The sequence below is a fragment of the Podarcis cretensis genome (assembly GCF_951804945.1).
Source record: "Podarcis cretensis genome assembly, chromosome: 2".
NCBI classification, from domain to species: Eukaryota; Metazoa; Chordata; class Lepidosauria; order Squamata; family Lacertidae; genus Podarcis; species Podarcis cretensis.
In genome coordinates this window covers 90,954,750-90,967,193 of record NC_137171.1, presented here as the reverse complement: position 1 = coordinate 90,967,193, position 12,444 = coordinate 90,954,750, and the positions used below count along the sequence as shown (strand labels likewise).

Sequence of the window (12,444 nt, the reverse complement as noted above, 5' to 3'; positions counted from 1 at the left end):
CTCAGCTATTCCACTGTAAGTCAAAGCTTTAAAAGGTCCAGAGTATGTCTCTGAGACATAAAGGGGGAAGGCAAAATAGAGTAGTACAAAGTCAGAGGACAGAAAATAAAAAATAAAATATAGTACTGCATTTATTTTCCTTATGCTTCGGACAGAGAAAGAGAATATTTACTTGCTGTTTTTATATAAAGCCATCCAAAAGCATTATTCTCTGTGTGGTTTACAACATAAAACGATAAACACCATTAGAAACACAATATCCTTAAAACACAGTAATTATTCCTATATAATAATTGGAATTATTCCAACTGGAATAATTGGACTGGAATTTGGGAGCAGGGAGCAGTTTATTCTTCATGGGTATAGAGACTAGGAAGTCACTTACTAATGTAGCATTTCTTGAAATGTTAATTATTAAAATGTGTTCTGATGCTTCTATAAATAACACTGGAAAAAGAGACCAGGAATGCCAAATTCATCTAAGCAATAATGTTTTGTTTCTAGGCCAACTGGGTTCCCACACTGTATTCCAAATAGCATATAAGTTAGCAAAGATAGTTATAAATGATATAAGGTAGTGTACAAAGGATATCATTGCATTTTACATTTATGACTCAATTCACAAGATGGAGTTAGAAAATTTTCACTCTTTCCCCTTTCATATTAAGGCAGCCAAAAAAATGCCCATTAAAATATGCAAAAACAACAATGGTATATCATGAATGTAAAGGCTTTATTACTGGCAATTTAAAAACATAAACTCTGAATTTTCCACTTCTTTTGGAATTAAGGAGGCCTCAACTGCAAAGCACCACTTGACTAGGGATTCTATCAAAGTCCATTTTTAAACCAAAAACTGTTCAACTGAAAAAACTACAGCAGAATCCTTTTAACATTATCACCTGATGGGCATCTTATTGCCTTTTTCTTAAGACCCAAAAAGAAACAGGATGTTATACTGAGCAAGAATTTAAACACAGTAGAAACCAATCTATTACAGAACTCTATCTTCTCTTAATATATTTAACATTTTCTGTGTTAATAGGAATACCTTTCCATCAGATGGCTGAGCACTATTTAAACCACATACGTGCTGCATCATCAAGAAGATTGTTGTTTAGGATTCAGTGCCACACTAGCTGATACTAGTTGACTTGCAAAAGGCATAGTTATGGCTGAGTGCACCAGATTCATTTTTTTGGCCACTGTAGCATGATAAATGAACTATGGGCTGGTTTACTATGGTAAACTATACTTAACATTACAAGAATGAACCTAACCTTTCCCCAGGCTTGTTCCTCAGGAATGGCCACAAGAATGAGTTCAGAAACTTCTACTTCTGCTCCAGATTTTTAAGATAAACCATAACTTGCCCTATCATCTCTACCCAGACAAACTGTGGTTACTCTTAACCAAGGTAAGCTGAAATAAGGAAAGCGCAAGCCATAGTTTCTGAAGTTGCCTGGTGTCCACTAACACTAAGATTAACTACAGTTAGGGTTTCAACAAAATGCTAAACTGTGGTTAATTTTAAAAGGGAATGGACACTTCCAATCTCCTTTTTACCGTCACACAACAGGAGAGGAGAGGAAGGAGGGGCATGCATGAACCCAGCAGGAAGCTAAACCATTAGGACGAGACAAAAAAAATTCCTTCCAGTAGCACCTTAAAGACCAACTAAGTCAGTTCTTGGTATGAGCTTTCGTGTGCATGCACACTTCTTCAGATACATTGAAACAGAAGTTTCCAGACCCTTCTATATAGTGAGAAGGTGGGGAGGGGTATTACTCAGAAGGGTGGTGGGAATGGGTGATTGGCAGATAGCTGTGATGAGCCTGTTGACGACTCTTAACGACTGCAATAGGTCTTACAGGAAAAAGCAAGGGGTGAAAAGGTGAAAAATGGACGAGAGATCACTTTGTACAAATTTGCATTTAAGGTGCCATAAAGAATGCACAATACTTTGTGCATTTCCAATACTTTGGCCACCTCATGAGAAGAGAAGACGCCCTGGAAAAGACCCTGATGTTGGGAAAGATTGAGGGCACAAGGAGAAGGGGACGACAGAGGACGAGATGGTTGGACAGTGTTCTTGAAGCCACAAACATGAGTCTGACCAAACTACGGGATACAGTGGAAGACAGGAGTGCCTGGCGTGCTCTGGTCCATGGGGTCACGAAGAGTCGGACACGACTAAATGACTAAACAACAACAAAGAATGCACAGGGATTGTTTCAGAATCAGAGAAGCAAAGCAGTTTGTGAAAACAACTTAATAAATGAATATGAACCTTATATTTCACTGGAGTCAATGTAAACTCATGATTGAACTAAAAACTTAAACTGCTTAATAATCCAACCCCGAAAGACCCATCTGAGTACAGATGAAAAATCAATGTGGAACCTTGGTGCATACAGAAAAAATAACGATAGAACAAAACCAACAACTTACCCTTTGGGATAACTTTTATTGCAGATGTGGAAGGAGTTTCAGGGTTTCTGGTGCCTGCTGCTTCTGTGTGAAGAGTCTCTTGGTCCTCTTGAGAGCCACATGGGATCGCCTCCTGCTCCATTTTGATCTGTTTACTTTCCTTTTCAGATGGGTTTAAGTGCCTTCTGCGGGCTGAAATGGTCTCTTTGACTATAAAGGTATCAGCAGATTGCTGTTCTTGTTTTAAAACAAGACCATCCAAGGAACTCAAAATATGGACTTGGTCAGAAGCCTTCTTGGTAAGCAGCTTTGGAGAAGAAAGTGCTGCAGGACCTAAGACTGCCTGGAACAGCCGCTGTCTAGAAATAAACACAGAACCATGTCAGTATATTACTATGCTATGTATTTTTGTGTTTTTATATTGTAAACCGCCCTGTGATCCTCAGACGAAGGGCAGTATAGAAATTTAATAAATATAATAAGAAAAATAATCATTACTATTTATACCCCGCCCATCTGGGCTGGGTTTCCCCAGCCACTCTGGGCGGCTTCCAATGGAAGGTTAAAAATACATTAAAACATCAGTCATTAAAAACCTCCCTAAACAGGGCTGCCTAGAGATGTCTTCTAAATGCCATATAGCTGTTTATTTCTTTGACATCTGATGGAAGGGCGTTCCACAGGGCGGGTGCCACCACCAAGAAGGCCCTCTGCCTGGTTCCCTGTAACTTGACTTCTTGCAGCAAGGGAACCGCCAGAAGGCCCTCAGCGCTGGACCTCAGTGTCCAGGCTGAACAATGGGGTGGAGACGCTCCTTCAGGTATACTGGGCCAAGGCCGTTTAGTGCTTTAAAGTTCAGCACCAAGACTTTGAATTGTGCTCAGAAACGTACTGGGAGCCAGTGTAGTTATTTCAAGACTGGTGTTATGTGGTCTCGGCAGCCGTTCCCAGTCACCAGTCTAGCTGCCACGTTCTGGATTAATTGCAGTTTCCGGGTCACCTTCAAAGGAGCGCATGTGGAGCGCATTGCAGTATTCCAACACATAACCAGAACATGTGCCACTCTTGTGATAATGAGGATGAGGATGATGATGATGATGAATAATGGTTCCTGGTGACACATATATGTTCATTCCAGCTATGTATCATCATCATCATCATCATCATCATCATCATCATCATGATTTTGTTTGTATGCTGCCTTCCTATGGTTGAAACTATGCTCAAGGCATCGCTTCTCGGCCTTTTGGCTAAGATCAAGTGTAGAAACTATGCTCAAGGCTGCTTACAACACAAGATTTACAACACAAGGCTGCTTACAACACAAGGCTGCTTACAACACAAGATTTACAAACATAACAGAAGTCATAAACAATAAACAGAACACATCAAAAAGTACACAACCAAACGGAAACAATTTCCAGGTAAATCATAAGATCTAAAACTAAAGATACAACAATAATATCAATAACAGCAACAGCTCTCTCAACCCCCCCCCCAATAAACAATACTCCAGCCCAAGAATCTGTTCAACAGCCTCAGCTTTTGTAGCTGGAGTCAGTCAGCGCCCCATTCTCCCAGGCCAGATGGAAAAACGCCAGCAAGGCAGAGTGCAGGTCTTCTATGGGTTCACAGCCAAGATGGTCTCATTTAAAACAACACAGATAAAAATTAAGGGCAGGGCCCTTCAGGCCCACAGCAGGTAGTCCTGCATGTATATCACGCAGAAGAACTGAAAAGCAAAAATGTAACACAAAAAGATGACAAAATATTGCTACTGAAGTTATAATACTCATTCTTTTGATAAATTCAATAAGCTAAGTGGTGACATCTAGTGGTCATATATTGGGTGAAACCATACCACATATTAGACCCAAGGGGCTGGCTATTTATTTATTTATTATTACCCACCCTTCACTACAAAGTCCTAGGGTAGGTCACAACAATGTGAATAATGGAACACCATGGGTTCACTGTAACATCTGGAAACAAGTAGGTTGGCATATTTTAGATTCAGGTAGGTAGCCGTGTTAGTCTGATGCAGTCAAAAGAAATAAAAAAAATTGTCCAGTAGCACCTTAGAGACCAACTAAGTTTGTTCTGGGTATAAGCTTTCGTGTGCATGGACACTTCTTCAGATACACATACAGTGGTACCTCTGGTTACAGATGCTTCAGGTTACAGACGCTTCAGGTTACAGACTCTGCTAACCCAGAAATAGCACCTCGGGTTAAGAACTTCACTTCAGGATGAGAACAGAAATCCCGTGGCGGTGGCAGCGGGAGGCCCCATTAGCTAAAGGTTAAGAACGGACCTCCAGAATGAATTAAGTTATTAACCCGAGGTACCACTGCAATTTATATAATTTTAGACTTAGCACAAGTAAAAGAAGAGATGGGCATAGCAGACGTCAAACTTAAGAGGACTGGGGAAAGACTCCTACCTCCTATATTTATCTTTGGAGGTCTGAAAATCACTTCTGGTCACTTCTCAAAGAATCCTTAGATGAATCCTAACCCTTGTTTTCACTTTGTGTCAATTTGATCCAATGAGTTTTCAGGGGCAGTCACACCACACAATGGCCAAAGGGGGCAACGGAAGAAAGCAGTCGATAAATACGCACAGGTTTGCCCAACCGTTTAATGTTTCTCAATCTAAAATGATAAGGCTCCTGGGACTCCCCATAGCAAAAGACCATGCACTTCACATGATAATGAAACAAAGCAGGCAAATAATCAATCATGAACGGCATACATAATTGCTGGAAAACAACAGTGGGAGAGTGCTGTGGTGCCATGCTCTGTTCAGGGGCTCCCCGGACATCTGGCTGGCCACCATGGGGAACAAGACGCTGGACTAAATTGTTCTTTGGTCTGATCTGTTAATCATGTGAATTTATTTTATTGATTGATTGATTGATTGATTGACTGAATATATACCACGATATACCCGGAGGTCTTAGGGTGGTTCACATAAAAATATCAGAGTATGTAAAATAAATGTAAAAGCAATACCCAAATAATTCCCCCCCCCCCCCAAAAAAGAGCCACATTTTAAAAGGGTATGGGATGTTGATCAGGTCAACCAAAGACCTGGTTAAAAAGGAAGATTTTTGCCTGGCGCCTACATGAATTTCAGTGGGTCTACTCTGAGTAGGACTAGTATTGAACTAATCAGAATAGGAAAGATCTCTACACATCAAAGCAATACTTTCTGTACTGAGAAATGAAAACTGACATAGCACTGGCTGCAGCTCTACATAAATGTCAATAACTAAATAAATAAATAAATAAATGAAATTGCCTGTATAAGCTTGTAAGAAGAACCCCGCCATACCTCTTTTTGATATGTAGTGCATAAACCTATTTACAACTCTTATCAAGTAACGGTTCTCCACCAGGACAGTCTGGAATATGGGCACTTTGAAATTGCATTTCACATCTCAATTCCTTGAAAATGTCACCCTGCTAATAAATCCTGGTCTCTGCTTTCAGGCAGGAAGGCTCTGTTTGTTTGTTTTCATGTGAGCTGAAATTTATTCAAAAAGGTTTGGGTCAGTAGCCTTCAGTCCTAGATGAAGGACAGACATCCCTAAGATTCGTATATATTACAAAGCAGCTCAGTAAAACCACTCCAGTCCCCTTGTTTCGGGGGGAGGGGGTTTCTCACTGACCTTAACACCAACTTACCACAATTACCACCAGGTCAGTATTCTACTGAAATAAAATTATATTTATTCACATAAACCCAGAAACTGGGAGGGAAAGAGAAAATAATTTATATGGTTTGGATCCAGAAAATTACTAATGTAAGACGTTTTGGTGAAGGTGAATTTGTACCTCTTCCTCACCTGGCAGTTTCCTGAAGCCCTCCAAATGCTTCTCACAAAGGTCAGGCAACCCTTCTGAATGGGCCACAGTGGTGGGATAAGGGAGCAACTGCTGAAAAGTGAGCTGAGGCCCTGCCAAAATTCTACTATAATATTTTTTCCCCAGTTTTTTTAGAACTATCAACTGAACAACCACCAAACCCACCTTTGAAAGGAAGAAGGGAAAAGCTACGCCTTTCACAAACCTACCAGAGTAGAAATCCAAAAATTTTCACAGCTGCGCAGTAAAAGCCACATTTTTCAATGATCAATTGAAGTTGGGAACATTTCTTTTAACCTTAAAACACAAACCAGCCAAACGGTTTCACCATAATTATTTATTACCTCATAAAATATACAATGGTTCCTCTATAAACGACATTCCAGGCCTGTGTGTGTTTGAATATTATGGACGCCATTAATCTTCTTAGATAAGAGACGAAACAGAACTATTAATACACAATAGACTGCTTTTAGCAGCGCACACTCTTTCCTCTGAATTATAGAACTTATTTTTATGTTTTATTTACTGGACATTAAAACGTGTCCTGGGTACACAAATCTAAGGAGACTGGGAGATGCATGTTTCTGGGGAAAGTTTATGGCAATTACCGTATTTTTTGCTCTATAAGACTCACTTTTTCCCTCCTAAAAAGTAAGGGGAAATGTGTGTGCGCCTTATGGAGCGACTGCAGGCTGCGCAGCTATCACAGAAGCCAGAACAGCAAGAGGGATTGCTGCTTTCACTGCGCAGTGATCCCTCTTGTTGTTCTGGCTTCTGAGATTCAGAATATTTTTTTTCTTGTTTTCCTCCTCCAAAAACTAGGTGCGTCTTATGGTCTGGTGCGTCTTATAGGGCGAAAAATACGGTAAATGGCTGAGACCAGGCTTTGTACAGAATGAAGATGTCAAAGAGACTAGAAGGCCAAGATAGGCCACAAGAAGCCACTACTCTGCTCTGGGTCTACCACATATACCTCGTCAACACTGCAGGAATCAGAGAAGGCGGCAACACTAAAAGTCTCTATGTATAGCTGGTTTACAGCAGAGGAAGCCAAAGAAATGTTCTGCTTTGTTGTGGACTCCAGCTCACATCATCCCTCACCAGAAGCCCAGCTGGCTGGGGCTGATGGGAGTGGTAGTCCACCACATCTGGAGGGAACCACACTGCTCTATAAGAACAAAAAGTAACCTCTCACTGATGATGAATGTATTTGCTGCCAACAACAGACCACGGAGAAATTATGCTACTTAAAAATGGGTTGCTTTGTTTTTTGTAGCTTCTTGCATGAAGTTATCAAGGGAAGAGCCTTCAGACGCTGAAGGTAAAAGAAGTTGTCTTTTATGTTATGAACCACCCTAAGATCAATGGATGAAGGGCGGTATAAAATCTTAATAAATAATAAATACAGTGGAACTTCGGTCGCCGAACATAATCCGTTCCGCAAGACCTTTCGACTTCCAAAACGTTTGACAACCGAAGCACAATTGCCAGTCAGCAAGTCCCACTGAGAAAAATGGAGAAACACACCTTGGAAGCTGTTGTACTTCTGAGGCGCGTTCAAAAATGGAAGCATTCACTTCTGGGTTGTTGGTGTTTGAAAGCCAAAACGTTCAACTTCCAAAGCATTCAACAATCGAGGTTCCACTGTAGTAATCATCATTCAGTGCTATTTTTATAGAAAAAGAGGTGCAGGGACTCACCATGAACACCTCCCTTATTCTTTATTAATGCCAATGGTGCCCACCTGAAAGGTGCCAGAACTGAGTTCCAGTGGGGGGGAGGGAGTCCTGATAATCATTAGAACTGTAGAGCTTGAAGGGTTCTCAAAGTCACAGAACCCAACTGCCATCTTCACACACCCAGAGACACACACAAATGCCAGATAATGGGTCCTCCACAAGTCCCTACAGATCCTATCCCACCACGGGGCTGATGACTCAACTGAGTAATAAAAACTTCCTATCACTAGTCAGCTTCTTCCAGAAGAAACATTCACTCCTGTCCTTGTAGCGGTCCACTGTCAGTTTCCCCCATGCCATGCAAAAAAGAAATAGCAGTACCATTTTCACACGCAGAAACATCAGTGTATAGCATAGTTATTCCCATGACTGCAGTAACTAAGAAGTGCTTTTTCAACTATAGAAAATGTGAGTTGTCTAGAATCACAGTCACACTATTGTTTCCCCTTGTGATCACACCACTGCAGCTGCTCAGATGTAGACAACTCTCTGGTGATGTGACTTCAGTCTTAAGAACTTGAAGAAATCATGCTAAGCTAAACATAATGAACAAAAACACGATGAACTCTCTTAGCCCTTTAGTACAGTTTGCTAAACTCAGCACCAGAGTTCAACACTTTGGCAGCTTCTAATGTCTCAAAGGAAGAAGAAAAAGGAAACAAAGACTGTAAAAGAGCAAGGGAGAAACTATTTGTGGTCGCAAAGGACAAAGGACACATAATTAGGACACAAGAACCTAATGTCTTCCTATCTGCCTCAAGATACTAAATCACACCAGCATTTCCATAAATCCAAGTGAGACTTCTTTTTTTAAAACTAATTTGTGGTACCCAATATTAAAACTTAGAATATAAAAGTGTGAACAATCCTGAGACTACAGGCTTTTTTGTGGTGTATTAATTGTACATCAGGTTAGCCAAGGACACTGTGCTGAGCATCGATTGATTTCATCTGCATTGGTAAGCTGATAGCCCTTTGGGCCACAGAGGAATAGATTGTTCACCCTCCCTGATTTATAAGATATGTTCAGATCCATTAAGGAAATCAGAAGTAGTTAAGGATTAACAGCCTAAGATCAGAATGGGTAGAGGCAGCACAACTTGTTCTTTGCAATACTGCAAGGAAACAATAAAGGTGCCAGTAAATCTGCCCCTAAGACAATTTAGACAGAAAGCAGAAACTAAAATATTTATGTTGTGGGATTTAAAACAATCATTTCCAGAATATCAATAGTTCTTAAGAAACAGAGGCACCTGGGAATCAAACACTATTTATTTGATAGACATAGATGCCACATTAAAGTCAAGCTTCTTTTTGCTTCCTGTAATTTGTTCTAAATATACAATCCATAAATGCAAAAAAAAAGGAGAAGCACGCTTTATGAATATGTACCAAATTTCAGCTTTGCCAGTGGCCTGCAAGTGTCTTAACCATTTTGACATCACTGTAGCCCTACTTGGGTGTTCCACTTACTCGCATGCAAATAAATACGCTAGGGGAAGTGGTGGTGTACTACTGAGCCATGCCCCATTTGCTGTGTCATCGTCATTCCACTAAGAAATGTTCTGTTTTCAAATATATTGAAATTAGGTTGGCTACTTTAAACAGATATTTTAATTTTATTTTATTTTATTTATTTATTTTTATACACTGCCCTCATCCAAGGATCACAGGGTGGTTTGCAACAACAAATACAAATATGCTTAACATAGTAACAAACAAAAACAGTAACTTCCCATTCCCTGTTTGAAAGGCCACAGATTGTTTAATCCAAAGGCCTTGGAGAAGAGAAATGTTTTTGCTGGGCACCTAAATAAATGTAACTAAGGAGCCAGGTGAGCCTCCCTGTGGAGAGCATTCCACAAAGGGAAGCCACTACATAAAAATCCCATTCTTGTGTTGGTACCCTCCGGATCTCTCATGGAGAGGGCACACAAAAAGGATCTCAGAAGGGCCATATGGGCTGGTACATTTGGGGAGAGGCGGCCCTTGAAGTATTTGAATTGGGTCCAGAAACTAACTGGCAGCCTGTGCGGTTGGGCCAATTTTGGCGTTATGTGCTCAAACCGTGTTGCCCTGGTAAGAAACCTGGCTGCTGAATTCTCACCAGCTGAGTTTCTATACTGTCTTCAGAGGCAGCCCCATGTATAATGTATTGTAGCAATCTAACCCAACAAACCAAAGCTGATGAAAGGCACTCCACACCACCAACACCATCTGAGCCTCGAGCGACAACATAGGATCCAGAACTACCTCCAAGCCACGTACCCGCTCCCCTCAGGAGCAGGCAACCACCCATTCATCTGGTCTAGGGAGCTGCCTACTAACAGTGTCTTATCTGGCTTGAGCTTCAGTTTCCTGGCTCTCATTCAGTCCATTACCAAGGCAAGCCAACAGTCCAGCACATCCACTGCCACACCTGCAGATGTAAAGGAGAAGGAAAGCTGTGTGTCACTTCATGTCAACAGCCCAAGCCATTCAGAGGCTCCAGAGGTCGGCCAGGGCTTTGACAGGAGAGCCAGTTATATCAGCCAGAAAAAACCCAGAGCCATCTTGGCCTCCAGCAGCCTCTGAGGGCGGAGCATCCTAATAGATTTGTTGACTCTGCAGAGGAAAAATGGTGCTGAAAGCCTAAATCTCAACAGAAAGTGATCTGACCAAGACAAGGGACTGATATCAATATCCCCCACTTTCAGATCACCGTACTCCTGCACCGTTGAGAAAGTAAGGTCCAGACTGTCCAGTATATCTGAAGGAGCGTCTCCACCCCCATCGTTCTGCCCGGACACTGAGGTCCAGCGCCGAGGGCCTTCTGGTGGCTCCCTCACTGCGAGAAGTGAAGTTACAGGCAGAGGGCCTTTCTGGTAGTGGCGCCCATCCTGTGGAATGCCCTCCCATCAGATGTCAAAGAAATAAACAATTATATGACATTTAGAAGACATCTGAAGGCAGCCCCGTTTAGGGAAGTTTTTAATGACTGATGTTTTAATGTATTTTTAACCTTCTGTTGGAAGCCGCCCAGAGTGGCTGGGGAAACCCAGCCAATGGGCTGGGTAGAAATAATAAATTATTCTTATTCTTATCCACAGCAGTTCCCCCTCCCCAACCCTCAAGTCTGTCCTGATGCTGCACCAAGCAGCAGGTGGGAACAGCTGAAGGAGACCAACTCCACCCTGCTCACCCCCTCAGGTCTCAGGGTTACCGACCAGATCGCCCTCCTCATCCACAATCAGATCATAAATGAGGGAGGTCTTATTCAGAGCCAATCTGGCATTCAGCAGCAGCTGCAGACCCAACAACTGGCTGATATGACAACCACAATACCCCAGGTTGAAGCATCTCATTTAGAGGCCTCTTGTACATGATGCCCCCCATAACTGAGTTTGTATGTAAATATAATATACAGTATGTGCTTTATATTTTTCCTCATGGCAGTTTCAATTCCTGACATGATTGCTAGAAGACCCTTTGCAGCAGGGGTTGTCAACCTGGTCCCTACTGTCCACTAGTGGGGGTTTCGGGATTCTAGGTGGGCGGTAGGGGGTTCTACGGCACAAGCTGAATCCTCCTTCCATCAAGCACTGGTGGGCGGTAAGGAAATTTTACCATCAAGAAAGATGCATTAGTGGGTGGTAGGAATAAAAAGATTGACTACCCCTGCTTTACAGTATTGAAACAAACACTGTACCAACCCCAACCCACCCCCCAACCCAAAAAAAAACCAAAGCTGGCATCTTCAAGCAATACTTGCAGTCTCCTATGAATAACCAGATAGCAATATTGAAAATTATTTAGCACAATAACAAGTTTCAGCATTGCTTTCCTAAAGAATATACCCAGTGGAAGAAGCAAAGAAGAAGACAATCCAACCATGAAATAGAGAAGAGGTTTCAGTGATACAGCAAGTAAAAAAAATACCAACACCTTCAGGGAAATGGTTTAATTCCCACAATTTTCATATTTTGTGGCATCTGTCCAATTCATTTAACAGCTGGGTTGCTGCTGCTGCTGTTTTTTTTATTCCTCAAGTCTGAGTAGAGACCACAAGCCTCGAGGGTTTATTTCTTCTTTGAGCTCCTTTGTAAGAATTTGGGGAGGGGTATTTTTGCCATTATCAGATGCCAAGGTGAAGTGAAAGAGGGACAGAATGAGTGTGTGTTTTAAGGGTTGCCGTTCGCTTCTGGCTGGGACACCATCCACCAGCAGCAAGCCAGACATGACAGCTTAGCCCATGGGTAGGCAAACTAAGGCCCGGGGGTCGGATCTGGCCCAATCACCTTCTAAATATGGCCCGCGGACGGTCCGGGAATCAGCATATTTTTACATGAGTAGAATGTGTCCTTTTAGTTAAAATGCTTCTCTGGGTTATTTGTGAGGCATAGGAATTCTTTCTTTTTTCTTCA

At 41.8% G+C, this 12,444-nt stretch overlaps 1 protein-coding gene across 2 annotated transcripts in view; it reads right to left on the bottom strand.

The window, feature by feature from the left end:
* The window catches only part of RAD18 (RAD18 E3 ubiquitin protein ligase), a 109,883-nt gene that overhangs the window by 85,099 nt on the left and 12,340 nt on the right, over positions 1–12,444 (bottom strand). For both annotated transcript variants that reach the window (XM_079963556.1, XM_079963557.1), the window contains exon 5: positions 2,452–2,789. In XM_079963556.1, the coding sequence (XP_079819682.1) occupies positions 2,452–2,789 (338 nt within the window). The remainder of the gene's footprint in view (positions 1–2,451; positions 2,790–12,444) is intronic.